This window comes from Macrosteles quadrilineatus, unplaced genomic scaffold, assembly GCF_028750875.1.
Source record: "Macrosteles quadrilineatus isolate MER2022 unplaced genomic scaffold, UCM_ALF_1.0 Scaffold_6__1_contigs__length_79288215, whole genome shotgun sequence".
NCBI classification, from domain to species: Eukaryota; Metazoa; Arthropoda; class Insecta; order Hemiptera; family Cicadellidae; genus Macrosteles; species Macrosteles quadrilineatus.
In genome coordinates, this window is record NW_026542599.1 from 29,433,551 (window position 1) to 29,460,478 (window position 26,928).

General features: G+C 35.0%; 1 protein-coding gene across 1 annotated transcript; it reads left to right on the top strand.

Annotated features, from left to right (window-relative positions):
- Nucleotides 1-4,414: 4,414 nt before the first annotated feature.
- Nucleotides 4,415-21,115, top strand: LOC128996779 (polynucleotide 5'-hydroxyl-kinase NOL9). The gene is made up of 7 exons (XM_054422242.1): nucleotides 4,415-4,476; nucleotides 7,549-7,765; nucleotides 8,308-8,444; nucleotides 10,900-11,125; nucleotides 18,079-18,180; nucleotides 19,041-19,183; nucleotides 20,745-21,115. The coding sequence occupies exons 1-7, from the start codon at nucleotides 4,431-4,433 to the stop codon at nucleotides 20,993-20,995; spliced, it is 1,122 nt and encodes a 373-aa protein (XP_054278217.1). The 5' UTR covers nucleotides 4,415-4,430; the 3' UTR covers nucleotides 20,996-21,115.
- The last annotated feature ends 5,813 nt before the right edge of the window (nucleotides 21,116-26,928 follow it).

Below are 26,928 nucleotides of genomic sequence, written 5' to 3' on the forward strand. Positions count from 1 at the left end.
CATTTGGAAGATATAAATCAGTACCAAGATTGTGCCCTAAGGATCTCTGAAAATAATTTTATTCCACAGGGCCCACTTGAATTTTTATTAACACCAAGCTTCCACTGCCACCGCTCTGTTGAGTCATTTTTATTATCTTTCTTTTTCCAACCCAGAAACAAGAACAAAGAGATTTTCTTAACATGCTTATAACATTAAAAATTGTAACATAAAAATTGAGCTCAAGCAGATAAAGTTGGTTACCATACCAAGTTTCACCCATTAATATTCATAAATTAGTGAAGTAATTTTTATTTATAAATGCCTCTAAATTAGGTAGGGCATTTATCAAACTACTATCAAATCAAAGGTACATAAAGTATGATCAAAACTTCTATCAAAGAAACCGGTATTTAACATCTTATTTTGACTTCAATTAAGTTACCAGTACGGTACTTGATATTTTCTATGGTAGAATCCCTAGACCCATCTGCTGCAGTTAACAGCTTTCTTTATACAGTACCCATATATTTATTATAACATGCCTCAGTAAAAACTATTGAATTAAATTTATTTGGATGTATTAAAAAAAATTAATATTAGGTAGACATTATCTAAAATAAAGAGATAAAATACACACACCTAATACCTACCCTCAACCCCCCACGAAAATTTCTATGCGTTTAACTTATTATTATAGACGTGTGTTCATATTTTGCTTGTAGGTACTTATAAATAAAATTTGTTCATTTTACTAACCACATTCATTAATTAGCCCTAATTATAGTGTTTTAAAAAGATGTTTTTAACACAGATGTGTTAAGAACTTCTTTTGGGTTATAGAGGGTAGTGTACAAAAACATGTATTTAACCCTTTAGGGTTAATTCTTGGCTGATTTAGTCTGTTTAAAAAATATTTTAAGTAATTAATTGGGTACCATTGCAGCTGGCAGCATCTCTTTAACTGCTTGAAAACTAGTAATATCAATAAGTACAGATAGTTCAGAGGAAAGGTAAGAGGTTCATAAGTTGAAAATACCCGGTTCAAGACCCGCCTGGGGAAAACACTTTTTTCTAGTTTTTAGCGAATGTCCCATATAGGGAATAAGCTATTGAAATAAATTTGTTTTTATGAACTATTTCATAAAAATACTCAACTGATAAATTTGCTTTTCAAACTAAATCTTTATTATTTTGTGTTTTTATGTATTTATGGATTATATATTTTTTTAGTGCTTTTAAATATGTAAGTGAAATGTTTATAAGATATTCTATAGATACCTCTAGGGGCTGCTAGGGTTGTCTGGCAAAGATGATTGTTCCATAAATTTAGAGCGAGATGACCGTTAATATTTTATCTTTCCTGAAAATTATCAGCAATGTGTCTTAGGTAGAAACATCTATTACCTATATTATTAAAGTGATGCAAACAAATGTTATGTAAACGGTTAAGGCCATTTACCAAATAAAAATATAGACATATGGAATATCAAAATGAAGCTTAGAGTGTGTAGATTTTCTGAAAAATATTGATATGGACAAACTCCCTAAGGGGTCTGCCCCACAGACTGATTTCCAAAGGGCTACGCCTTGCATGTTTTGGAAGTTAACGTTATTTGAGTAATTTAGTGAATAACAGCTGGCCAATACAATTTACAATATAGTTTGTTGGTTTACATTTTGTTTACTTATTTTATTATTTACTTTTATGTTCTTAAAAGAGGTGCGGTGAATAGACAGTGAAGCTATCTCTAGCCGTTTGATACAAGTGAGCGGTTAAAGGTGTTCGAAACACGATGAATATGAGATTAACAAACCATGTATGTCGTTAGTTCCAAGAGGTTGTAACCGATTTTTAACAGGTCGCCATTTCATTGACAAGTGTTTAAGTAAAGTATGAAAGACGTGAAAGAGAGTGGCGAGTTCAGGTACAACCCTATCCCCAACAAAAAACTACCACACCTTAGGACGTAAGGTTTGAAGGCTCCAATGCTTTTTTACCATCCTTTCAGATGACAATTTTTTGAACTTGGGCCCTTTAAATGAAATATAAAATCAAAGTTGATTAAATTAATTTAATGGTGGCTTCTGTACACCCGTGAATTTGCGGGTAGAACCTCTTATATTGTTAATAGCAGTTTTCTTAGACTTAATAATATATTTTATCTAACAAATTAATGTACCGGTAAGTTAATGTCAAATCTGACGTGAGAAGCGAAGAGAGGATGATATGTTGTATAAGTGCCGTATCTTTTCCTGCAATTTCGTTGATCCTTTTTATTCCAAAAACTACAGTTTGAAACTATTTTATGCCAAATTTATTTTCAAGGTAAGTTTTTTGGATCTATTGTGACTCATTCAAATTTGTTGGGGTCTATTATTGTTTTCAATTTAGGATTGTTGTTATCTTGCACTAGGCCTATATCATTATTCTGGTGGAAAGGTTGGTGGGATTTACATCCCTGGGTAAATCTTGACACCATCTTTGACCAAATGAAATTATTTGTACAGGATGTATTATAGTAGCCTACCGGTACCTATAGCTTGCCTATATTCGATTACATTAGGTGTAGCCTACCTAGGTTATAGGCCTACATTATTCAAATTCTTTATTGGGAGGATATAACTTAATAAAAAGCAAGACTTGTCCGCTTTCAATTATAAATAGTGCTGATTTATTAATGGCATTCTTAAAAATTAACTCCAAAACAGAAATTGGCCTATTATTTTAAATAACTTAAATAACATAAATTGGCTTTGGAACCGTAATAAATGCCTTTGAACCAGTCTTTAAAGCTAAACGTGAAAAGGGACCTAAATAAACAATTTTTTGCCAAGTTAACCAATCATTTCAAGCTAGATTTCTATTTCAACCGGTAATTTAACATAATTGATTGATCTTATTTCATGAAAGCCCCTGAGTCTTAAGTTTGGCAATGTTTTTGTAAATAGAATAAGTTAATACCTTGGATAAAGAATACTCAAACTGGTTAATTTTTAATTATGTTAATACAGTATGTTCCCATAGTGAGGGATTTCGCGGTATATTCCATTTTTGTTACTTGTAACGTACACATACTACACAACACAACACACTGTCAAATTTTTCAAGTGTCTGTCAGTCTGTCGTCATAACAACAAACCAACCAACCAGTCCGATTACGATAACGTACGACTACGATTACTACGAAGGGCAAATATCGATTGTAGTAGGATCTATCGATTCGATCGATAGTTGGCGACTGACGACTCGAGTACTCAACCGAATCAACGATGACGTCATGACCTGCTGTGCTCTCTACTACAGCGCTGTTCACGGAGGAAATTTGAACTAAATTTGCCTCTTTTGTACCTCCCTTCAGTCAGACCCGAAATCTACTAAGGGAGTATGTTTTATCTATGATTGCACAATCGTGATATTTTAGGTCATTTACCAATGACCTTCATTACGCATCCGTTAGTGCTGTTTTAGAAGAGAAACACGTCAATAATTAAAAATAATTTATGTTCCCATAGTTGAAAACTATTATTATGTAAACCAGATAGGTATCTCATAAAGATAACAACATAATAAACGCCATTATTCTTTAGCTTCGTTCTTGAATTATTTATTGGGTTTCCTTCTTTCATCAAAGCATTCAACAAAAGTTGCCATGGTTGCTATACTAATCACCCCATTAGCCATGTGGTGCTTGGAACAACTATTTTTGTTACGAGACCCAAAGGTCTCTCGTATCGTAATAAAGTAAAAAAGTTTATTACTTCAGTGCGTTACGAGATCTATTTATCTCGTTCATTTCATTTTTACTAGTTGATACATCATGAAAAATGCATTATATATGTACAAGTTTCATTTCTTTACGATAACTGTAGGCCGAAATATCGTTGTCGTAACTTTAGGAAAGAAGCCAAATTATGGATAGACACTACGGGCTAGGTAGGTACGATACGAGACCTCGGGATCTTGTAGCACAGTGAACGGGTTAAATGTTGAAAATAATTCATTATTGGCAAAAACACGTGTTTAACACAGTTAAAACTATCAACAAAACTCTAATTCTGATTAAAAAGACTTGTAACGTGTGTTTATAATAAGCCATCCACAGTATACTAGCAAATTATAAAATGCAGTACAAAGGGAAAACATCAGTTATTGCTATTGAGCAAAGATTACACTGAAGATTACTTGATATAGGAGTACAATGGAAAAACTAACTTGAGGAGTATGTTTTATCTATGGTAAGAGTATTGGGGGACAATCAGAAGAAAATGTTACCCTGAGGCCACATGGAACAAAACCAAGTCGCCACCTTTTGTGTCTAGGAAAACGTTTCTGCTGAACTGCAGCTCCGCTGCCGCTCAGCGCTCAGCTGCTGACAGTGACATTTTTGGTTGTGAGTTGTGACTTTGACTTCTTCACCACGTGAGTGAGTAAGCAAGCAAGTTGTTTGATGTCAAACACAAGTTTTAGGTTATCAGTGTTACCTCTATTTTGGAGTAAGTGTTCTTATTAAGTGTAGTCCTTGATACATTTCGAACCTTGAAAATAAAATCGTAAATACATGAGGATAGGGAGCTAGGCTACATTGAAGTCAGCAATAATATTTTATCCTGTTAGGCTAGGCTATTTAAGTTACTCTTCCCCTTTAAAGTCTCTCATGTATTTTATTTGATATTTTAGGCCTAGACAGTAACTTTTCGGTACTTTTCAAATAAACACAATATAAAAATGAGTTAAATACCATCTATGAAGATAAAACTAAAATTTATGACTATGTCACTCAATAGGAGCAACCTCAAGAAAACATCAAAGAAAAAAACAAGAATTAGAAATATAACAAACATGAATCAGATTTCATTGGGTGACACCAAAATATCATTTCTGAACACAGCTTGCGGCACCATAAAGTGTGTGGAAACTCTGTCATCTCCTAGTAAGGAAAGCCGAATCATTGAAAGTATTCCAGAAAGTTCAATCCTAAAAAAAAGAGTTAAGGATAATAGGCCTAATCGTGTTAAAGCCAGAAAACGTAACATTAAAACAAAAATCTTAGAAGATAAACATGATCATGCAAATTCAAATCTGAAACAATCAATAGTAAAAATGTCAAACAAAAGGCATTGTTGTAAAAGTAAGGAGCCCACAATACTAGGCATTTGTTCGAATACTGTTAAAAAGAGTGATGAAAGTGCACTATCTTTTCTAGGTACTTTAATAGGTAATGGTGCGATGGAATCTACAATTTTTGAAGAATCCAATTCCGAGGAATTGATAGAGGGGTATAAGTCCTCAGTTGTGATGGAGCCGAGGAATCATTTCACTTCAAAAACCTATAAACCACCTCAGCCATCTAATACAAAATTGTCAAATTCACCATCTAATGAATCAAATAGTCCATTGTGCTCAATTTCAGTCAAGACAAATGACAAAAACTCACTGGTTAAATTTTATGAATTAGGCTCCTCCATGTTCCTAGTATTGATGCACCCACAAAGCAGTCTTGCTCTTGTTGGGACCCTTGAAATACAACTATTGAAAGGATCGCTAGAAATTTTTGGATATAATTTATACAAGGAAAATGAAAAAGTGTTGGTATTTTCTTTACAAGGTTCGTCTCATTTATCACTTACAGCTAAGGAAGGAAATTTCCTTCCAAGTGATCAGACATCTTGTGTAAAAATAAGTGAAAAGTTAATTGCCTTAGGATTACCTGAACTATTATCGCAAAATGTTTCGAAGAAAGCAGAAAATAGTATTTTATTTACTGTTGCCCGCCATAAGAGTGATGTGAGTACTACTGTTTGGCCTCAATTCTTCGAGCACCATTCATCATTTTCATTTTCTATCAACAAACATCTTTTTCAAGATAGTTCAAGACCATGCCATGTTGTAGAGCGTAAAATCAATTGTTTATTTGAATCAAATATACAAGAGGTTGGCCTTAAAGAATTTGTTGAAGTTGCAGAATGGTCACTTATAGAACATGATGTTTTAAAAAGAGGTAAGAACCATGTAGCATTTTCAGTAGTGTTATGATTACTGAGTGATAAGGGTGTAGCCTACTTTTTGTATATGATCTTACTCCTAGACAAACTATGTACCGTAGTACGTAGGCCTAGCATGTATTTTATCACTAGGTGATCTAAATTTATATCAGCATAGGCCTAACCACTGAAGTTACAATTATCAATCAATTATTAATTATTTTAAATGGGGACGCCACTATATGCGTATTTGAACCTAAATATGAGTGTAGGATGAGTGGTGCGATCTTGTAGTCTTGTTAGTGACTAAGGCCGACATGTTCCTTAGACACAGCGGTCAACACGTTCGCTGCGAGAACCCCTTTGGCAGTACGGTCGGAAATACGACGCAGCCTTGGCGCGCCAGTGAATTAGCATTAGCATTAAAATAATTCAGTCTTGTCAGCGGAGCGGTGGTGAAGCTGCTGTGTTACTCCAAGAGTGGACGTAGTTCACTGAAATTTCACAAATAGCACCACTGCCTGGATCCGTAGCCAGTGTCTTTGTAATGTTGCTCAAAGAGAGAAAATCCCTAAAAAGGGACAAAAAGCATTGCCAGACGGGATTTTACGGGAAATTTTACTACCAACCTAAACCCAACCTACACCAAATTAAAGTATAGGACCAGCACAACATGCTGACATAGTTTAGTTGAACCCGATAAATGCGGAGGTCACAGTAGACCAACTTGTTGAAGCCTGCACCGTGACTCCGACCGGAGTCGTACACACACTGTGCCAGTGCGGCATGTCTCCGATTGAAGTCATCAGCAGCGAACGTGTTAACTAATAGCCCATACAGTCAATAGTAGGCCCCTAACTAAGATACCTACAGTTTATAGTGCCTTTTATAGTTCCATCTAACACATTTGCAAGAAACCAATGAAATTACAATTACAAATTACAAGTGTGCACAGCTCTGTGTTAAACTAATCTCTCTGTTGCAAGCAACCAAACTTTCTCATTTCATGGAACCGGTTTCCTGAAATGGGTTTCTCCTTAACTTTGGGTTTCTCTATAAATGTCCTACTAGCAGATTACCTGTCCTACGTGTGAGGGTTGGCATATAAGTATACAATGCTTATTGCAGCTGTTTGTGCTTTGCGTTTGCAATGGTAGAGGACACCTTTTTAGAAAATTGTGTTCTTTTAATTTACGATATGCTATAGTGTTGCACATCTACCATAGCCATAATATTCTACTACTGCCCCTAAACAATAAATATACCCCCGCCGCAGCAAACCTGCAGACTAAGCGAATTTTCATTTGCCTGATCGGATTTACACTCTAGTATCTCCTTAAAAATATCAAATTTATTCCATATTTATATAGCATTAGTTTTAAAAGTACTTAAAAGCATCTGGCAGCAATATCTAATAGACAGTGTGGATGCCGAAAACTGCTATGGATTCTAATGAGACCAGCCACTAAAAGCTTATGAATTTAAGTTCTGTTTAAAACATTGCTTAGAGTTAAACCTAATCCATTTAAAACAAGTTTAATGAAATCACTCTTTTATCCGTCTATGTATTTCTTTTCATTTCAGATCATCCGAAGGTTATACTTTGTGGTGGTAAGTCAGTAGGCAAGAGCTCCCTATTACGCTTCCTTGTCAATAAATGTTTGTACAAGTGGAAGCAGATTTTGGTGCTGGACTTTGACCTCGGCCAATGTGAGTTTACACTTCCTGGCTGTATCTCTGCAACTGTCGTAGAAGAACCTCTTCTGGGCCCCAACTTCTCACATCTGAAAGAGCCAGTAAGGTAAGATGTCCAGGCCCTACATAAAATAATGATGCAAGTAATATTTATTAGCCTAACTAGTGCTCACGTTACTGTTGCACTTCTCTGCACCTTTACGTGCAATAACTTCGAGTGCAGCATAGATTGTACAGTTCATTATTGAAAACCATAAAAGAATGTCCAACCGTTGACTGTTTTTCAGTATTAAGTCCAAGCCTGGTTATCTTGATTTGTACTATTTTGTATGTATCCTTTTGTGTGTTAATTGTTTTATAACATTGAAAGATATATAATTTTAAAGTCCTGATGCGATTATGGCTTGACAGAAGCCAAAAAACCGAGTCATCCACTGCAAACGATGATTTAGACCTGGAACTGAAAATTTTGTTGGTAAAATACTTTCCTGGCTGTTGCATGCTTACTGTCTTGTTTATTAGATTGCAAATTGTTTATAGATTGAAAAAAGGGAGTTTATATAGTCAGCTTCAGTGTATTATGCTGTTTTTTTTTCTTTTAGCTAACTATTGTGATACTCATTGTTATATAAAAATTATTGTTTTCAGATCCGTCTACCTGGGAGAAGTTGATGTAACTAAATGCCCAGAAAAGTACATTGAAGGTTGTAAGTCTCTTATCGATTTTGCGGACGAGAATTATAGTGACATTCCATGGTTAGTTAATACGATGGGTTTCACCAAAGGTAAGCAATAGTTTATTTTTTGAACTGTATGTATTATTCAGTGATTTGACTATGACTATTTTGTTATGCTTCTCCCTCACTTGTGAACATAAAGTTCCAAACAATATAAAACAAGTTTTTAGTGGATACACACATGGTAAGGATTAAATAACTTCTTCATCAGCATTGTAGTGTTATTAAATTTACGGAAAATAAATAAAAGAATCGACTTATAACACTTAAAACATATATTTACGATTATACTATTACTCACAAGACCGTAAATATACACAAAAGATGGTTGGTGGTGATCGTTTTCAATTGGACACTCCAATCATCATCAGACCCAATAGGCGAATGACAAGAATCTTGAATGGCGTCCCTACTTATATATCCTATTGGCTATCGGAAACACCGGCCAATAATCTTCGTGGAAATCTTTACTCTTGTATCCCTATATTTTGCTGCTAATTTTGCTTGACTAGCTTCACAAAATAACTTCTTCAATTATCAATCAATTCAATTATCAATTATTTAAGATGGGGACGCCACTATGTGCGTATTTTCACCCAAGAATGGGTTTGGCCGTAAAAAGATACAATTTTGGAATTTCTTTCCATTTTGTAGAGCTTAAAAAAATTAATAATTTAGTATATTGAAGCATTGTTGTATGCCAAATAATTACAGATAAAATAAAAAAAAAATGAAAATTTTAAATTCCCATGTTATTCTTATCGATAAAATGAAAACTGTTGTAGTTTACTTGTTTATGGATATATGTTGATCAATTTTGGCAAATTTATTTATTTCTTCCTATACTATTGACGTTTGTGTGACGCAAAATTATAGGGGGGGGGGAGGGAATAAACCAGTATTCACCAAAGTCAGGCTAGGCCTGGGCACCCCTAGAACCGGTCACACTCAAATTTCTACCTTGGAGTGCTCAGAAGGAGCTGAGAAAAATCCAGGGGTCGATACGAAGTTGCCACGACTTTGACTGACCAATTTTTATTAAAATTTAATCAAAGGCTCAGAGCTCTAGAAGCGCTCAGGAAATCCTGCACACGCTCAGTAGGAGCTATTTCATCCTCACCTTCGCTAACATGTTTTGTTAAATTTTTCCTAACTTTTATACTGACTCTGTAGGACCGACGAGTATTCTATCTTGGCCAATGTGATGTAACTACTCGTATTCAACTTCAAAACAAATGGTTAAGGACGTTGATAATTGATATAATATCGAATAAAAGGTAAAAACAATTCCTTCAGAGTCGTCGGGGCCTAATTAATATAATTAGGCGGAGAATTTATCGTGATACGTTTAAAATAAATTTAATACTAATATTCGTGGCTGATTGTTCAAATCAGCCTACTCCCAAGACTAGGTTCTCTCGCCCGCCGCCCGCCAAAGACGGGGTTTAGGGCTCTGACGACAAGTCTTGGGGCATTAAAACTGTGAATTAATTAGAATAAACGTACGTAATAATCATTCGTAGAAATCGTAATTTTGAAACTAATTGATTTAAATCAAACCAAACGATAATCACCGCTAGTCACTGGCAGGCAGGAACTGGCGGGTCTAAAATCAAGTCGGCGAAATTTAAGTTATTAAATTTAGTTATTGAAAATCAAATTTGGAAACGGGAATGTGAATGTTAAATGTAAATTGTAGCAATGTGATCAACTAATATGGCCAACCTTTGGTAAATGAATTATCGATGATCGTCAGATCGTGCAAGCGCTGATAACGGGCGAATGTAACGACGAAGTTACTTCGAAGACGGCATACGAACGAATCTTCATGTCTTTTAGTAAAATCCTTCGTTCCTGCCCGCTCGAAGCTCACGCGCTCAAGCGGCGAACTCAAGTACTACTAGACAACAGCTGATCAAATATTCAACTGTTGAGCTGGTCTAGTTTCTGTCGTCTGTCAACAAACAAACACCAGTTTGGGGTTATGTCGTCGTCGGCGTTAAATATCTGTAAAATCAGCCGGTTTAACTTTATTATGTGAAACGAAGTGCTATTTTGAATAAATATGTAGTTATGGGTGTGTGTATGTACTTCACCGTGATTAAAAATAGGCCTACGTTCTTTGGCCCATAGCCCAAGCTATGGCAAACACAAAGGCCTAGGAGTAGGCTATTGTGGGTAAAAATCGGGTAAGTTCTGGTGTTCATTTATTCGCAGTACGATTTTACCCCCCTTAAAATTTGGTACCTTACATTTGGTAAAAAAAACACTGTTTACATTCCCCGTAGCAGCAAACCTAAGCACACGTTAAATCTAATGTTATTTAAATTGGGAATAAATATGTCTTATTTATGGAAATATTTTAGTTAATATGTAATCAGACAAGTTGAAATTCGCTTAGTCTGCAGGTTTGCTGCGGCGGGGGGTTTTTACATTTAAGTATTCTCTACTCATGCCTTATGTTTTACCAACCTATATATTGAATTCTGTTGTTTAAATGCAGGGTTTGGTGTCAGCTTGGCTTGCGGGATTATAACCTACACAAGCCCAACACATGTAGTACAGATACAGAGCAAAGACAGAAAGCTGAACTTTCCATCCCTGCTGGAACCCCAATACGTTGAATGCCTCAGGCACAGTGCATTTGATGTTGCCCTTAGTCGTACAGATTATCAACTGTATGAAATACCATCTGGGTCAGAACAACCTGGATTTGTGTCTAAGTCAAGGTATAAAACCCGTTTATCACATAATTAACCTATGGTGCGCTTTATATTTATTTTAACCCAAGAACAAATTTAAAGTATATAAGCTAGGTGAGATATTTTAGTTTTTAGTAGATAATGTTGATGATTGAAACAGGTTCATTCTAGTTCCATAATTACCTGTTAAGAAGAATTTAATAATTGGTTGCCAAGGCATATTTTAAATCTATCAAAATATGTATTTTCTTTGGAATCAAATTGGCCATTTTTACTTTTTTATAGATTTATACCATCAATTTAACTAAGTTATTTACTTCTTTTCATCCCATTATAGGCTATTCAGTGACAGGTAATGAGTGGAGATGGAGACCATACGAAATATGTTAAAACAATTTTGTTTGTAGCTTCCTTATAGATGCAGTCTAAAATGTAATTATACATGACAATAAGAAGCCGGGTGTATGCTGAGACGCATGTGACACTGCGCACGCAAGTCAAGTTTCTCGGCGCAAGCCTCGCAGCACACAAATGTTTGACCAAAATCAACGATAGTAGCAACAAACTCATCTAATATGGGAATTGAATTTTTTCTTTAGTTATATGGAATTTTGTTCAACCTTTCACTATTGATACAACATAACATCTCACTGTATCAATGGATAGTCAATGGATTAACATATTTTTTAGTAAAAAGTTAATCGGTAATTTTTAAATACATAAAAACTAGCCAAATGTAATTAAAAATATTTTCATAAATAAAACAACTACGATACAGTAATAGATTTTTCTCTGTGAAAATACCATAGGCGTTTGTAATGGTCAGTTTTGTTTATTTGTCTTTTTTATATATTAAACCGTTTGGGCTTTTAACGTAAAAAATATACGGGACCAAAATTGTAGAAACAGTTTTTTTAACTATTAAGCTCCGCACCGATCATAACATTTTGCATCATCGTGGTTAACATCATACAGCGCAGATAATTCGCATACACACTCAATCAGACACTTGTTTGTTGCCATCTTACAAACAAGTTGTCGTGCCTGAGTCGGAGAATCTGTGTCTGTGCTACAAACTGTGACATGCCGACCCATGTTTGAGCCACATACATACACGTGTGCGTCTCAGCTTAGGCGGCGCCGTATTTGATGTCTTTTTTTGTCAGATATATGAATGAATGAATGAATGAATGAATTGAATGAATGAATGAATTATAATGAATTATATCTTTATTCCAACAAATTATTTACAGAAATTTGTACACAAATCATATTTAAAGGAGAAAAACATAAGTGAATTTAAAGAATAACATAAAATTAACCTTTGGATTACATATATGTTTACAAAGCGTACATGTTTATAAAGAATAAGCCGACATGGGCAGCGAGCCTGTGCGTCGACTGCAGTTGCATCCAAACATTACATTATTTATCAAAACAAAATCTAAATAAATAAATAAATAACAGAAGATATGATGAGGTGAAGATATGGTCTAAATGGAGTTACAAGAGCAAACAATGTGAAAAAAAACTAGTGGCATAATTAAGTTTAAATAAAAAATAATATAACTACGGTACTACGGTTTTCAAAGTGTGTCTAGAGGGGGGTGGGGCGGGCGGTGGAGAACGAGTCGTCAGAGTACAATGGTCAGGTCGCATGTCGTGTCAGGAGCGTCTGTGTCTGTAATCAGCTGTGATGATAAGCTCAGCCTCGTCCCTGCCTAGACCAAGTAACCACTCATTGACACGGCGTTTGAATATGTTTAAAGTGGGGGAGTCAAAGAGATTAACGCTTTGAAAATTGTTTTGCAAGTTACGAAATAGAACGTGTGCAATATAAAATGAGTTGGTCGATGAAAATGATTTGTATAGTTGTAGTGATGAAATTCCAATTCGGGTAGAATATCTAGTATTATGTGTATGGGAAATTATGGAGAAAATGTTGTTATAATTTTTAAAAATATGACTTAGAACGTTTTTTATGAAAAGTAGTCTGATCGTTAAAACTGACACATCCTTAAAGAGAGTGTCAGATGGGTAACGCTTGCACTTCCCAAAACCAATTTTTAATATTAACTTTTGTGTTATGTTTAATGGCTCTAAAATACTTTCAGAACAACCCCCCCACAGCTTATGATTCCGAAGGATAAAAGTGATTGAACAAAAGCATAGTACATTAATTTCATTTCACTTTCATTTAGAATCTGATTCAGCTGACCGATAGCATAGATATATTTTCTAGTTTTGCTATTTAAATATTGAATATGACTAGACCACTTAAGACGGTAATCAAAGACCACTCCTAAATATTTGAATGACTCTACTTTTTCAATAGATTCGCATGTACAGTTGGCGTCGAGGTAATCACCACAGGTGTGAATAACAAGATTTTCTAGATTGTAATCAGATTTTAAACTTAAAGAAATTGGCATAAACTTAGTTTTTGATAAATTTAAAGAGAGTATATTCTGGTTTAACCCAGTGGCGGCTCTAGGACCTAGTCTAGGGGGGGGCTCCGGGGGGTTTGGGGGGTGTGGAGCACCCCCCAACAGAAGAGGGGGGTCCGGGGGTCCTCCCCCGGAAAAATTTTTAAATTTTTAAAGCCGTTTGGTGACTTTCTGAAGCAATTTTAACGCCTAAAACTGTGTCCAATAATAGTCCAAAAACTCCCATTTCACCTGTTGTTTGTCATGCATGAGCAAATAGACATAAGTAGAGTAAAGTAAAGTATATTTTTTAAATAGTTTTTACCAATTTATTTAATAGATCAGATTTATTATCCTAATAGAACTAGGCCTATATTAAATATGAATAGATATTGCAAAACATAACAATTAATCCTCTATTGTGGTTTCTATTTCATAATTCAACTTTTTAAACCTAGTTTTAATTTGTACTGCTCAATTTCGGAATTTTGGGGGAGGGGTTTGACCCTCTAACCCCCCTCCCTGCCTACGGCCTTGTAAAACGGGACTACACTGTATTGAAAATATAACTAACAATTGATAATTTAATAGTAAAAAATCCACGGCAATAATGAGCAGATAACCAAACGGTAAGGCCTGACATTGATTGAATTGTATAATTTAAACACCCACGGCAATAACGAATAGAAAACCAAACCATGAGGGTAAGGCCTAACTTTAATTGTACTGTTTGAATGTGAAATCCATCCTTCTTTCTTTCTGCCCGGCGAAGTGATCTATTACTTTTTCGTTGAAGTTTGAAGTTGACAACAGCTTTTTTTCGATAGAACACATAGCAAGCGCACTTAGTCTGTCTTGTTTCATGGTACTCCTGGTAAATGTTTTAATTCGTTTCAAAGTAGAGAAACAACGTTCACTTTCCGAAGTAGTCATAGGTATTGTGCTTATGATTTTTAAAAGTTTGATTGACTCTGGAAGCACATCTTTGAGGTTGTTGTCATAGACAAAGTTGAGTAGTCTTAATGACCCTGTGGCCGTTGAAAAATCATCCCTATTGTAAATAACATTTAACTCCTGTTTCAATTCAGTTTTATTTAGGCTAAATAGTTCCGCAGCAGCGTGTAACTCTTTTTCGGGAAACTTGGTTTTAAACTCCCCAAACAAACTTGGCTGAAACAGTTTTGCCGCGGACAAATGATTTACAAACGTAAAACGGTCATCAATTCCCGACGTAATTATGTCACACACTTCCTTTGCGACGACGCGTTTTTGATCGTCGTGTCTTCTCCGCTTTTTGCTCGATTCGGGTTCACTATCTCTCGGTTGATCTAACATCGTCGAGTTTCTTACGCGATCTACCAGTTTTGAAATCGCCGACAAACTTAAACGCCTTGACGCAATCAATTGTTGTTTGCTGCAGTTGGTTGTACAGAATGTCACTGTGGGGCAGTATTTGATTGAAAAAGTCCAGCCAGAAAATAAAGTCTTCGTCTTTTAGAATACTTCTTAGGCCAACAGCTTTATTTATTGTGGCATAGTCATTGGTGTCATCGTCGAGTATGTAACTTAAACATTCCTCCAACTCTCTTTGATAATTAAAAATTGTGCTTACAATTCTGGATTTAAAATTCCACCGAGTACCTGAGCTTTTTGGAATACGACGTTTTACTATCTCATCGAGAACTGCAGTTCTCTTTGTTGACTGGGAAAAGAATGATGAAAACCCCTCGATATTACTGAAGAATATCTTAACCTGCTTATTTTGTGTAGCACTGCGTTCAATGATTAAGTTTAATTGATGTGCGTAACAGTGGACAAAATTTGCATTCTTATATTTAGATTTTACACGCGCTTGTACTCCCGTGTGTTGGCCACTCATTACGGAAGCCCCATCGTAGCTCTGGGCAATGACTTTATCAGGAGTTTTGTCGAGGTTTAATTGCTCTAATACTTCAAAAATTGTTTCGCTAACTGATTCTGCATCATGGCCTTTTGGTCTAATAAAAGTGATAAATCGCTCGTGAATCGTGCCATTCAGCTCGTACCTAATAACAAATACTAGTTGAGATAAAGTGGCACAGTCTGTTGTTTCGTCGGCTTCAATAGCAACATAGTCGGTTTGTGTCAATTCGTCACGAATCATTTGCAGACAAACGTAATATATTGAGTCCAATAACTCGTTCTGTATGGTTTTAAACAGACCCAAAAACACTCGGTTATTTGTTTGATTTATGTGCTGTTGCAATGTTACATCCAGCTCCGCCATAAGGTTAACCAAACCACGAAATATGCCAGGATTTTTTGAATTTTCGCGTTCATCATGTCCTCGTAATGCTAATTCAAACGCTCCACAAAATTTAATTGCATCAATTAGCTTACTTAGAATGTATCGATTTTTCGAAACATCTTCATTTTGTTTTTGTATTTTTAACCTATATGCATTGTCCAATTGGCATCTAATATCAACTTTACCTAAAACAGCATATTCTATTGACGCATTTATGTGTTTTTCACTTGTTTTGTGTTTTTTTACTTTTTCCAGTAGATGTTTAAGGTCTGAAATGCCGTCTACAGTCCATGCTCTATCTTGAACCCCCATGACCAAACAAGTGTAGCAGAAAAATGAATTTTTAATTGAACAACCACATAGCCAATCTGCATGATTGTACATATGTGGCGAAAATTTTCGTGTGAAGCTATTCTTATTCTTTGAACTGTTTTGAATTTGGTTTATGTTCATGAAAGGTCTAGGAGGTCCTAATTTTTTCAAAGAAATTCTGTGGTCAATATTTTTGATCCCTTCATTGATAATCAGGCTAACTTCGTTAGTGACGTTAGCCGTCGACGACAACGAAATGCCGCCGTCCATTATTATTTAGATTTAGGCCTTCAACCCACGGCAAATTTACCCGTAATAACTTATTAAGACTAATAATAAGTAACTATAACTAAAATTGTCCGAGTCACTTTACCTATGGTTAGTTTACTTAGTTTTCGGGTTGATTAGGTTAGCCTATACTAAAACTACAGACGTAACTTATTGACTCAAAGATACCAACTAACTAACTCAATCAATTAAGTATAACTATTAATAATTTCTACTTAGCTCTTTCAATCTTCAACAAACTACCGCTGCCTTCCTTACGCCTCCATCACTATCACTAAACACTATTGATCACAAAACAACAGGTCGTTTGGCACTAAACTATAACTGAACTGTGGTCATGGACATGGAAAGAAGTGAGGTTAGTTAATGTTTATGGTAGTGACAGTGTGGATGATGGCTCCAGCGCTGCCAACATGGTTCTTCCTATCCTAATCGTGTGTGATGCAGAATTATCCAGTTTAGGGTGGCTGCCCTGATTTATGGATGCGCGCGCAGCTTTGGACTCTGCCCCAGAGTCCCTATTGTAAAGCATTGGAATGACGTCACGGCACCCTCAGCGCTGTTAGGTGTTTCTACCATAAGACTACATGCATTGAGTTTGGGACGGAGGTTGCCGCCGTCCGCAATCCACATTATGAAAGCGACTATCGCAAAACAGTCATTACTGGATTCAAAATTTAAAACTATTTCATTTCATATTATTATCATATTGATTAAGTAGTCGTAAGTAATTGTAATTTAATTTTAATTACGACATATTATTTTTTTATTACATAAATAAAAAAAATATTGATTTCTGTATTGTTGGGAGGGCGGCGTCCGAGAGTCCTTATGGGCTAGCCGCTACTGGTTTAACCACAACTTGGTTTCCATTAGGTCGTGCAAAGCTTTGTTGCGAGCCTCAGGCCAAGTTTTTCCGCTGTTCAAAATTAAAGTGTCATCAGCAAATAAGAAAAGTTTACCAAAAATATTAAGTTTTGAAATATTATTTATATATATTAAAAATAAAACAGGCCCAAGTGTACTGCCTTGAACCACACCATAGTTAACATGTTCAATATTACTGTTGGTGTTAAGAATTGATACAAGTTGAGATCTTTGAGACAGATAACTTTTAAACCATTGAAGAGCGTTACCCCTTACGCCAACTGCTTCTAATTTGGAAAAAAGCTTAGATCGATCAACTGAATCAAATGCCTTTTTAAGATCTAAAAATATTAATATCGGATGTTCATTATCTGAAATTGCCGAATTTAAGACCCTATTAATGTCAAAAAGTGCATCTGAAATGTTTTTGTCCAAGCGAAACCCATACTGACAATCACTCAAAATGTTTGCTTGAAGAAATGTAACTAATTGATCTTTTACTATTCTCTCAATTAACTTAGCAAATACACTCAAAATAGATATTGGTCTGTAATTATTCATATTGGCAAATTCATTTGATTTATAAAGAGGAAAAACTTTGGCAAGTTTCAAACATTCAGGAAATCTACCGGATGAAATGCTTAAATTTACTATATGTAAGAGTGGTTTTTTAAACAAATGAAAATTGGCTTTCAGGACTTCGGCTGAGATACCATCGTAGCCAGGTGCTGACCCACCGTGTAGACTGTAAATGTATACTGTAAATATTAAACTACCATTGGACCTAATTATGTTTTCAGAGGTATGAGCCCTGCTGAATCAAGGAACCTGGTTATTCTTTCTTACATGAGTAGAATGTTGAACTCAAATACTTCTAGTCTATCTCAAGTCACACCATATATGTAAGTAACTCACAAGTCTTTACCCCACATAAGAACCAATTTGGTAACTTCTTGATCAGCATTGTACGTGTTATAAATTTACAGATAACACTTAAAACATAATATTTACGCTTATACTGTTGCTCACAAGACGGTAAATATACAAAAAAGATGGTAAGTGGTGATCGATTTTGATTGGACACTCCAATCATCATCAGACCCAATATAGGCGAATGACAAGAATCTTGAATGTTGTCCCCTATTTATATCCTATTGGCTACAGAAAGCACTGGCCAATACATTTTTATAAGTACAACCGGAGTCGAAATGAATGAAATGAAATGAACAAGTAAATTTCGACTCCAGTTGTACTTATAAAAATGTATTGGCCGGTGCTTCCGGTAGCCGATAGGATATAAGTAGGGACGCCATTCAAAATTCTTGTCATTCGCCTATTGGATCTGATGATGCTTGGAGTGTCCAATCGAAATCGATCACCACTTACCATCTTTTGTGTACATTTACCGTCTTGTAAGTAACAGTATAGGTGTAAATGTATGTTTAAGTGTTATAAGGTGTTTCTTTTATTTACTTTCCGTAACCAATTTGGGTAAATAGTCAAGAGTGGTCTATTTATAGGTTTTTTTTTTCAAATCCTCCCGATTAGGGAAACTGTGAAAGAGATCAGGCCTACTGTGCCGGAATTTCAGATTTCTTTGAATATTTAGTGCTGCTACTCATCAGAACTGTTGACCACTATGCCACCAAAATTAGTTATCATTTTTAGTAAAAAGTTTACTAAGTATTTTTATGTAACAATAAAATTTTTCTCAGTTTGTGGTAGATTTCTAAGAAGTTAATACATACTTTGTATGTTTCAGGATTAACATGGACAAACTAAAATTGCTAACAATAAACGAGTACAATTTAACCAAGAGTCAAGTAGCTGCTACAATGAATGGAAACATGGTGGCGTTATGCCTCGAAACGCCTTCTAACAAGTTTCTTGATTGCCGAGGATTTGGTAAGTTGATTTATCATTAATTGTAACTCACACTTACAATGGATAGAGGGGGAAGTTACCGTGTAAAATAAAGGCTTATCTCAAAACACATGGCACCTCACACACTTACCATCACTAGTTCTATGAATCTATAGTATTGTTATAGTGTTGTCTGAACACCAGTCCAAAGGCTGGGCTGTTTATTATGTTAATATTGAAGCTGTAACAACTTGGTCTGCAAGAAGATAGATTCAGCCAAAGTCAATGTCTCTAGGGAAGCTTTACATTTTTATTAATCAAGTAATTAAATTCTTTACTGAAACATTTCTTTTGCAATATTCCAGTAGTTTAGTCAAGAATAATTTTCCTTGTGTGCATGCATTTTGTCATGAGTTTCATATTTAGAAATCAAACTGTATCTTGTTACAGGGGTAAGGAAATAGGCCCTCCCAGTTGGTTTTTGTTAGTGTGTTAAGTACTTTATCAATGATTATAATACAAACTAGGCATATTAATTTTAAAAACATTTAGCTATATAAAGCCCTACTAAGCTTAATTAATGTTTTTAATTAGTGTTTTCTCAGGAGGGCACCCCCTCCTGCAAAGTTTTGCAAGTATTTTGGAGTTTTGCTCTCTAATTTTAGCTTGTTGGTATTGTAGGTAGTGAATTTTGCTATTAGCATTTACAACATAATACTGCATCTCCTCCATATGGACCAGCTGAACATACTGTAGACACTCATGGAGACAATATTTAATGTTTTCCCTTACTATTTTTACCATGCCATTTGATGTGGGGTAAAAATTATATAGTTCAATGCTTGCAAGCCAAAGGGGCGTAAGCACATAGGCATCATGCTGATGCTGCTGGAAAAGTCTGATCATGCTGGTTCGTGAAATCATTCAAATTTATCCTGCATATATATATATATATATATAAATTTGAAGGAATAGTGTTTTTGGCCTCTAAGGACATCAAAATGAAAATCGGTCCCAGTTCTAGGTCTTACCTACAGTAATAGCTACTTCCCTGAAGAGAAATTCCCTTAAAAAATCAGATTTGAGTAAATAAGCTGGTTTTGATTACAAATACCTAATGTGTTATGGTCCTTATAGTTGTAAAAAAACTTAGTGCAATCGCATTGCTGAAACAATCAGGGTTCAAAGGTTATTGCAACTTTTGACATGCTAATGGGAGAGAGTATGTGTCAGATTGCTGATACCGTTTATTTATTATATTTTATTTTAAGAGTAAATGTTGCTTTGCATTGTGTTCCCAACCTTGTATTTATAGATACAAAATTCAAAATTCTGATTCCTGTGTCAAAATTCAGATTTTTACTGTGGGATTAAAATTCTAGCCTATTATTGTTAGTTTAGGCTATGGTTATAGTTTTTGTTTCAGTGTCTCGGTTTGTCAGCATCAGCGTCTGTGGATTGATAATGCTACAGCATAAACAGGAATAGGATGTCTACTGTAGTTCTATAGAGTCAAAGTAGCTTGTTGATGTTGTTTAAAGTCACGATTTAAATTGTGGATAAATTATTCAGGTATTAAAATAACAGTTTCAATCTCTTTCAGGTATTGTTCGGGCAGTAGATTGGCAGAACAATACATTGTTCCTGATAACTCCTCTACCTCCTTCAGAACTTAGTGGTGTGAATTGTTTGGTGAAGGGTAACATAGGATTACCTGACTCTCTGTACTACAATCAAGGAGAGCTTGTGACAGGTCATGTACCTTACTTGGCTCACACTTCGGCCGGATCTACAGCCCGCTTTGCAAAGAGAGACTTCCGCAGCCTTCCAGTCACGCAAAGATCATACAGATGAGATGTGGAACCATACAACACACCTATGTTGTTTCAAATGGTTAGTTTTTAACACGCCAAGTAAATATATACCAGACCTTTTGTTAATTAATATTGATGAACAATAAATGTTTTATGAAAAGCTTTTTTCCAAACCCTGCGTTGATTACCTGGATTTCCCTGATGATTGTATTGTTACTGTGTTGTTAGTCATATGTGTTTGACAACATATGGTGTTAGAATCTTATTTATTTAGTTTTTGTTGGTAAACATTCTGAATACTACCATTCTGAATAGATGATTAAAGTGTGCTTTCAGGTTAGGGGTTTTAAGGATTTTGTGATGGATAGGTTTGGCAGCAGACAATGATGAAAATACACAAAAAAAAAACAAAACTGTTAAGAGCTACTAGCTCTTTGTTCAGTGGTAGAGTCTTTCATAAGACATCAAGAAAGAATCGTAAGAAAGCCTCTACGACTGAAGAAGGAGCTAGTATCTCAGAAAATGCTGTGTTTGTTTCTGCATTTCATCTATTCTTGTCAGTAAGCCAAAGTTAAACCTATCTACCAAAATCCTTAATTGTGCTGTTTGTTTTTGAAATTTTTAAATCCAATTTGAAACTTGTTCTGAATCACAAATTTTAATAAGTAAGTGATTCAGACTTTAGTCCAACAATTTTGGAAGAAATTCAATTTGGTAAATCAAGTGTTATTAAATATCTCAGTCATAAAATTTTCAATCAATATTATAATAAACCACCTTTATAATAATAATAATCATAATTTGGGAAAACTTGTAAAATTGTTACGTTATATTATTCTTTAAGGAGAGTTCTTTGTTCTACAGCAGACTGCAATGTGTAGCAAGATTTCAATTTTAAAGATAAAATTAAATTTATACAGAAATAAAATATCTTGTAGACAGAAATTGAAATTAGTTTCTACAAATTTTGAAATAATAGAAACAAAATTAGGTCGTTACCAGCGCCCAGTGTCACCATCATAAACTAGACATGAAAAACAAGCTTCAAAATTTACAATGATATGAGAAGTTTACTTGTGTTGGTTAGTCTATGATATAGCCCTTCCATTTATAGCGACGGGGATCCCGCCATCTGTAGTTTGCACAAAGATTTGGTGCGTTCATGCAGGAATCCCGTTGCAGGTTTCACGCTCGTGTAGAACGGGCCTTAGGAATACTCTTTTCACCACTGTTTTAATGGACTTTCCACGCAAGCATCTGCTCAGGTTCTGTTTGCCACTTGTTTAATCAAATGGGATTTCATTACTTGCTACTTTAAGGTAATGAATTTTACGCTTCACTACACTGCTTTAACGAACTTCCCACACAAGGATTTAGTCCAGAAAACAGCTGTTTGCTGCCAGCTTAATCAAATGGGGTTTCATTACTACTGTACTGTAATGAGTATTTACCGGATACCAACCAGCTGATTATATTTGGCTGTGAGTGGTTATAAACAAAAAATATAACCTCTTTCATGAGTAGTGATTGTTAGTCCTTTAGTCGGTGGGAATAAGGATTTGTACCTAGATATTTATTGTTAAGTTAGCTTAGAGTAGTATGACGTAAAATATCGTACACGCCAATCGTACAAAATGTGTTAACTGGACTCGTATGATAGGTACTCCCGCACTCGACTTCGTCTCACACGGGAACGACCACGTTCACCCGCTAAACCCCTTTTTCAGGACTAGTAACGTAATATACTATTTTGGACACCAGCTGATTATTGAGCGGAGCGAGCGAAGACTCTTATGCATTTCCTCGAATACGCAAACTCCTCCTAGACGGCTGAAGCAATTGTTTTCAAATTTTGAATGGTGATAAATACCATATCGGTGAGTGCCAACATCTATATGGCGTCAAACAAATCTCTTAGGTATCCGCCCCACGGGCCCTCAAAGTTTTAATGTTATCCTTATGGATGCAGTATTTGACACATAAACAAAGCAGGCATAAGATCAGCTGGTGACTTATGAATTAAGTAGATTAAGAAATAGCTGACAGCATTATTCCACGGATATTAGAACAGAAACGGTATAGATCATAAATAATAATCAAATGACGACACTAGCCTGAAACGTATACTTTATAGCCTTAACATTTTGTTTGGTCGTTTATTGACAGTTCCATTTTGAATAATAAAACAAACATGTTTGCTATGTTTGCATCCAACTAAATTAACAGTTGAAGTTGAGTTTGGAGGCTTGTTCTAGGCTTACTTGGGGAAACCTTACGTAGTATTTTAAGTAACCCCTATACTCGTATTAGCGATGAATTGGTTTGTGGATTAGTATATGATTAAAACAATTTGGGTTTTCTTTTCCGAGTTCGTTTAGCTCTTCTACCCAACCGATTTTCATGATTGAGGTCTTAAATTGAGGGTTTCACTCACAGATTTCACATCAAGCATCGGCATAATATATATATATCTACAGTCTCACTCGGATTATACGTAAACGAAATTCGCGCCCCATGTATTTCTTATGGGAGTAAAATTTGGTTTTTCTTTTCCGAGTTTGTTTGGCTCTTCTACCCGACCGATTTTCATGATTGAGGTCTCAAATTGAAGGTATGCATGCACAGATTTCCCATCAAGCATCAGCATACATTTATCTACAGTCCCACACGGCTTATACGTAAAAGAAATTTGCTCCCCATATACTTCTTATGGGAGTTAAAAATTATTTTTATTTTCCGGGTTCGTTTGGCCTGATCCATTTTCATGCATACATTTTTTGTATGCACGCAAAGATTTCACATCAAGTATCGGCATGTTTAACTACCGTGTATTATTTGTAGGTACTGTATTATTTGACCAAAAAATATAAATTTGATTTATTTTCGAATTCTAACTTTAACTTAAGATGTATTTCACCAGTTATAATTTACAATCCTATATATTTTGGTCAAGACCCTTCAGTGAAATACCGGCTTTTATTTAACCCTCCAAGTGTCCCTTGTTTTGGCCTTAATGTCTGCCTAATTTTAGCTCATTTGCAAGGTTTTATTAAAACGGATCTGAGAAGCTTAAAAACAATGTTAATTATACTGTTCTATATACCATTTTTGGAAAATCATGGGCTTCAATATTATATATAAAACATAAGGAACATTTGTTTAAAAAAAATTTTTAAGTAAAAAAAATAAATATTTTGGAAAATTTTCAAAAAAAATAAGTTTGCGCTTAATTACAGGATTACAAATATATAATAATATAAGGAAGTAGATTTGCAAATAAATAAGTTATGGGCAAAAAACAGATTTCAGTACATAGCGTTTAGCTAAGAATGCATAGCCTAACCATAGCTAGGAATCTGGCTGATAATTTACATTAATATCACTACCTACTTCTTCAGGATCATCAACCAGCCCTTCAAAATCACTTAAATCTTCTTATAATGCACCAAGTATATCACTACTTTTGATTTTTAACACTAAAACAATGATAAACATAATAAAACACATCAGTCATAGGTCCGAGGTTAACTAACCTGTTTACAAATACGCACGTCAGCTGTCTGCTACAATTACGATCGGCTCGGAGAACATAAAGCGCTTAGAGATAGACCTCTGGAGAAAGCTTAGAATCTAATGAAAAGAACGATACCTAACTCGATCCAGTTCAATCCGATTTTGTCAGTCATAGAGCCTTCGCCGTAATCAGTGTTCGTGAGTCGCTGCAGCGACGCATGACACTACACAAAGTGTGTAACGCGTCGCTGCAGCGACGCATGACACTCGGGGGGTTAATTTAAAGTTATAAAGCTTAGAAAAGGTAAGAAACAGAGGATGATATTCAAGTGGTCTAGCACCAACTCTAGAATTGCCTAGAATAGTCTTCGACGTCAGCGTCCATGTTGCGAATGTGTTCAGCGATAGTGTACTGAACAGGTGTAAAATCCTTTTCTATGTTCACAAAATATAGGCAGTTTTAGAGGAAGAAATCTATCCCCTTCCCTTGATTAACCTTAACACAATAGCTCAACAGCAGAAATATTTACCAAAGTGGTGATCAGATGCAACATATTATACGAGTAAAAAAAGTTGTGAGGGAACTTCCACTCAAACCGCCTAAATTTTACAATTTAATGTTTTTACTAGGCATCTTCAAAATAGACAACAGCTGCCATTGCTCTCAGTGTTTAGGCCTATAGTTAAACAAATTGATAACCTCAATTAATTGGAATAACAGTTAAACCCATTCCAAGCAAGTTTTCCAAACATTTAAATCTCTTAGGCTACCGTACTGTAAGGTAGCCTAATATTGTAGGTTTACTTGAGGAGAAATTGTTTGACATTTTTTTTATTTATTTGTATTAGGTACTTGCATTGTAGAAATCTCAAATTATTCTGTTATTTATTATTACTGCTATCTGTAACTTAATCATTTGTAAGCTGGTCATTGTATTTAGGCCTAATAAGAATTTTTTAAAGACAATTTTCCAGAACTTTCTGACTGATCTGCCTATCCACATGCCTATGTTGTTAATATATGTTCTGTATTTATGTCTGTTAGAATAAATAAATGTATATTTTTTAATTTGAAAGTCTGACGCCATTAATTCCTTTTGTGTAAAAGATGAATAGGTATACGGTAATAAGGTAAAATTATCCTTTTTTGTGTAGGCCTAAGTTATGTATTGTGTTGAAACCAACATTAAAATTATTTACTCTTCACCGTGATTATGGCTGCACTTTACTTGACGTCCTACACTCATTCGAATGAAAATATCGATCGATATATCGATTGCTTCATTCGATATATCGTTTGGTTAGTTAGGTTAACCTTACCTAACTAACCAAACGATATATCGAATGAAGCAATCGAATGAAAATATCGAATCGAAAAAAACAATCAAATGAGTGTAGGACGTCAAGTAAAGTGCAGCCGTGATTATCACATCAAAGAAGTGTCACGTACACAAACGTATACTGTAGAATGTCCCCTAAAAATACATAAAAAGTTATCCCAATAATACATAAAAACTTATCCTAATAACAAAATTGTTGGAAAAGGAGAATTGACATGATGTTATCTTTATGAAAAGGGTACACTTCCATATCTGTTGGCACAAACAACCGAATGAAAATATCGATAAATATATCGATTATTCGATATATCGTTTGGTTAGTTAGGTAAGGTTAACCAAACCTAACTAACCAAATGATTATCAAATTAAAAATCAAATAATCAATATTACTGATTCGATTGTTTGTGCCAACAGATATGGAAGTATACCCTTATGAAAATTCTTCAGTATAAACCTGACCTAAGTTAACCCAACTGCAGCAGCACCTGATGAATCGGAGTTCACTGCTTGGATAAAATTGGTACTAGCAGAAAATGTAATTAGAAATGCGTTGATCATTAGAGGGCCAAAAACAACCGATTGTATATATATATTGATTATTACATTCGATATATCAAGTTTGGCTATTTAGGTTAACCTAAACTTAACTAACCGAATGAAATATTCGATATTAATTGAATAATTATTATGATATTTTCATTTTAGGCGTTTTTGGCCCCACTTCTGAATGTCTACCCTTAAAAATTCAAGTTGGGCAATTTTAAAGTTAAATCAAGTGATCAAAATTTTTAAAAGCATGTTTTTTTTAACTCCCAATTTAACTTTTAACAATTATTTATGATTGCGATGCCACTATGTGCGTATTTAAACCCAAATGTAAGTGAAGGATGAGTAACACGATGTTGTAGTCTTCCTAGTGACTAAGTTTATGAATTAGCCTATATAAAATTCATTAACTGGGTAGAGGCTAAACTATCTAATTTACTTATGCATTTAGATTTGTTACTTTACTCACCAAACACTTTGAAGCCTGCATTGTCGGCACAAGAAACACACTTAATTAAAAATTTCACTAAACCATGTTGCGAACCAAAGATATGTTTCTTTTAGTTCTACACCT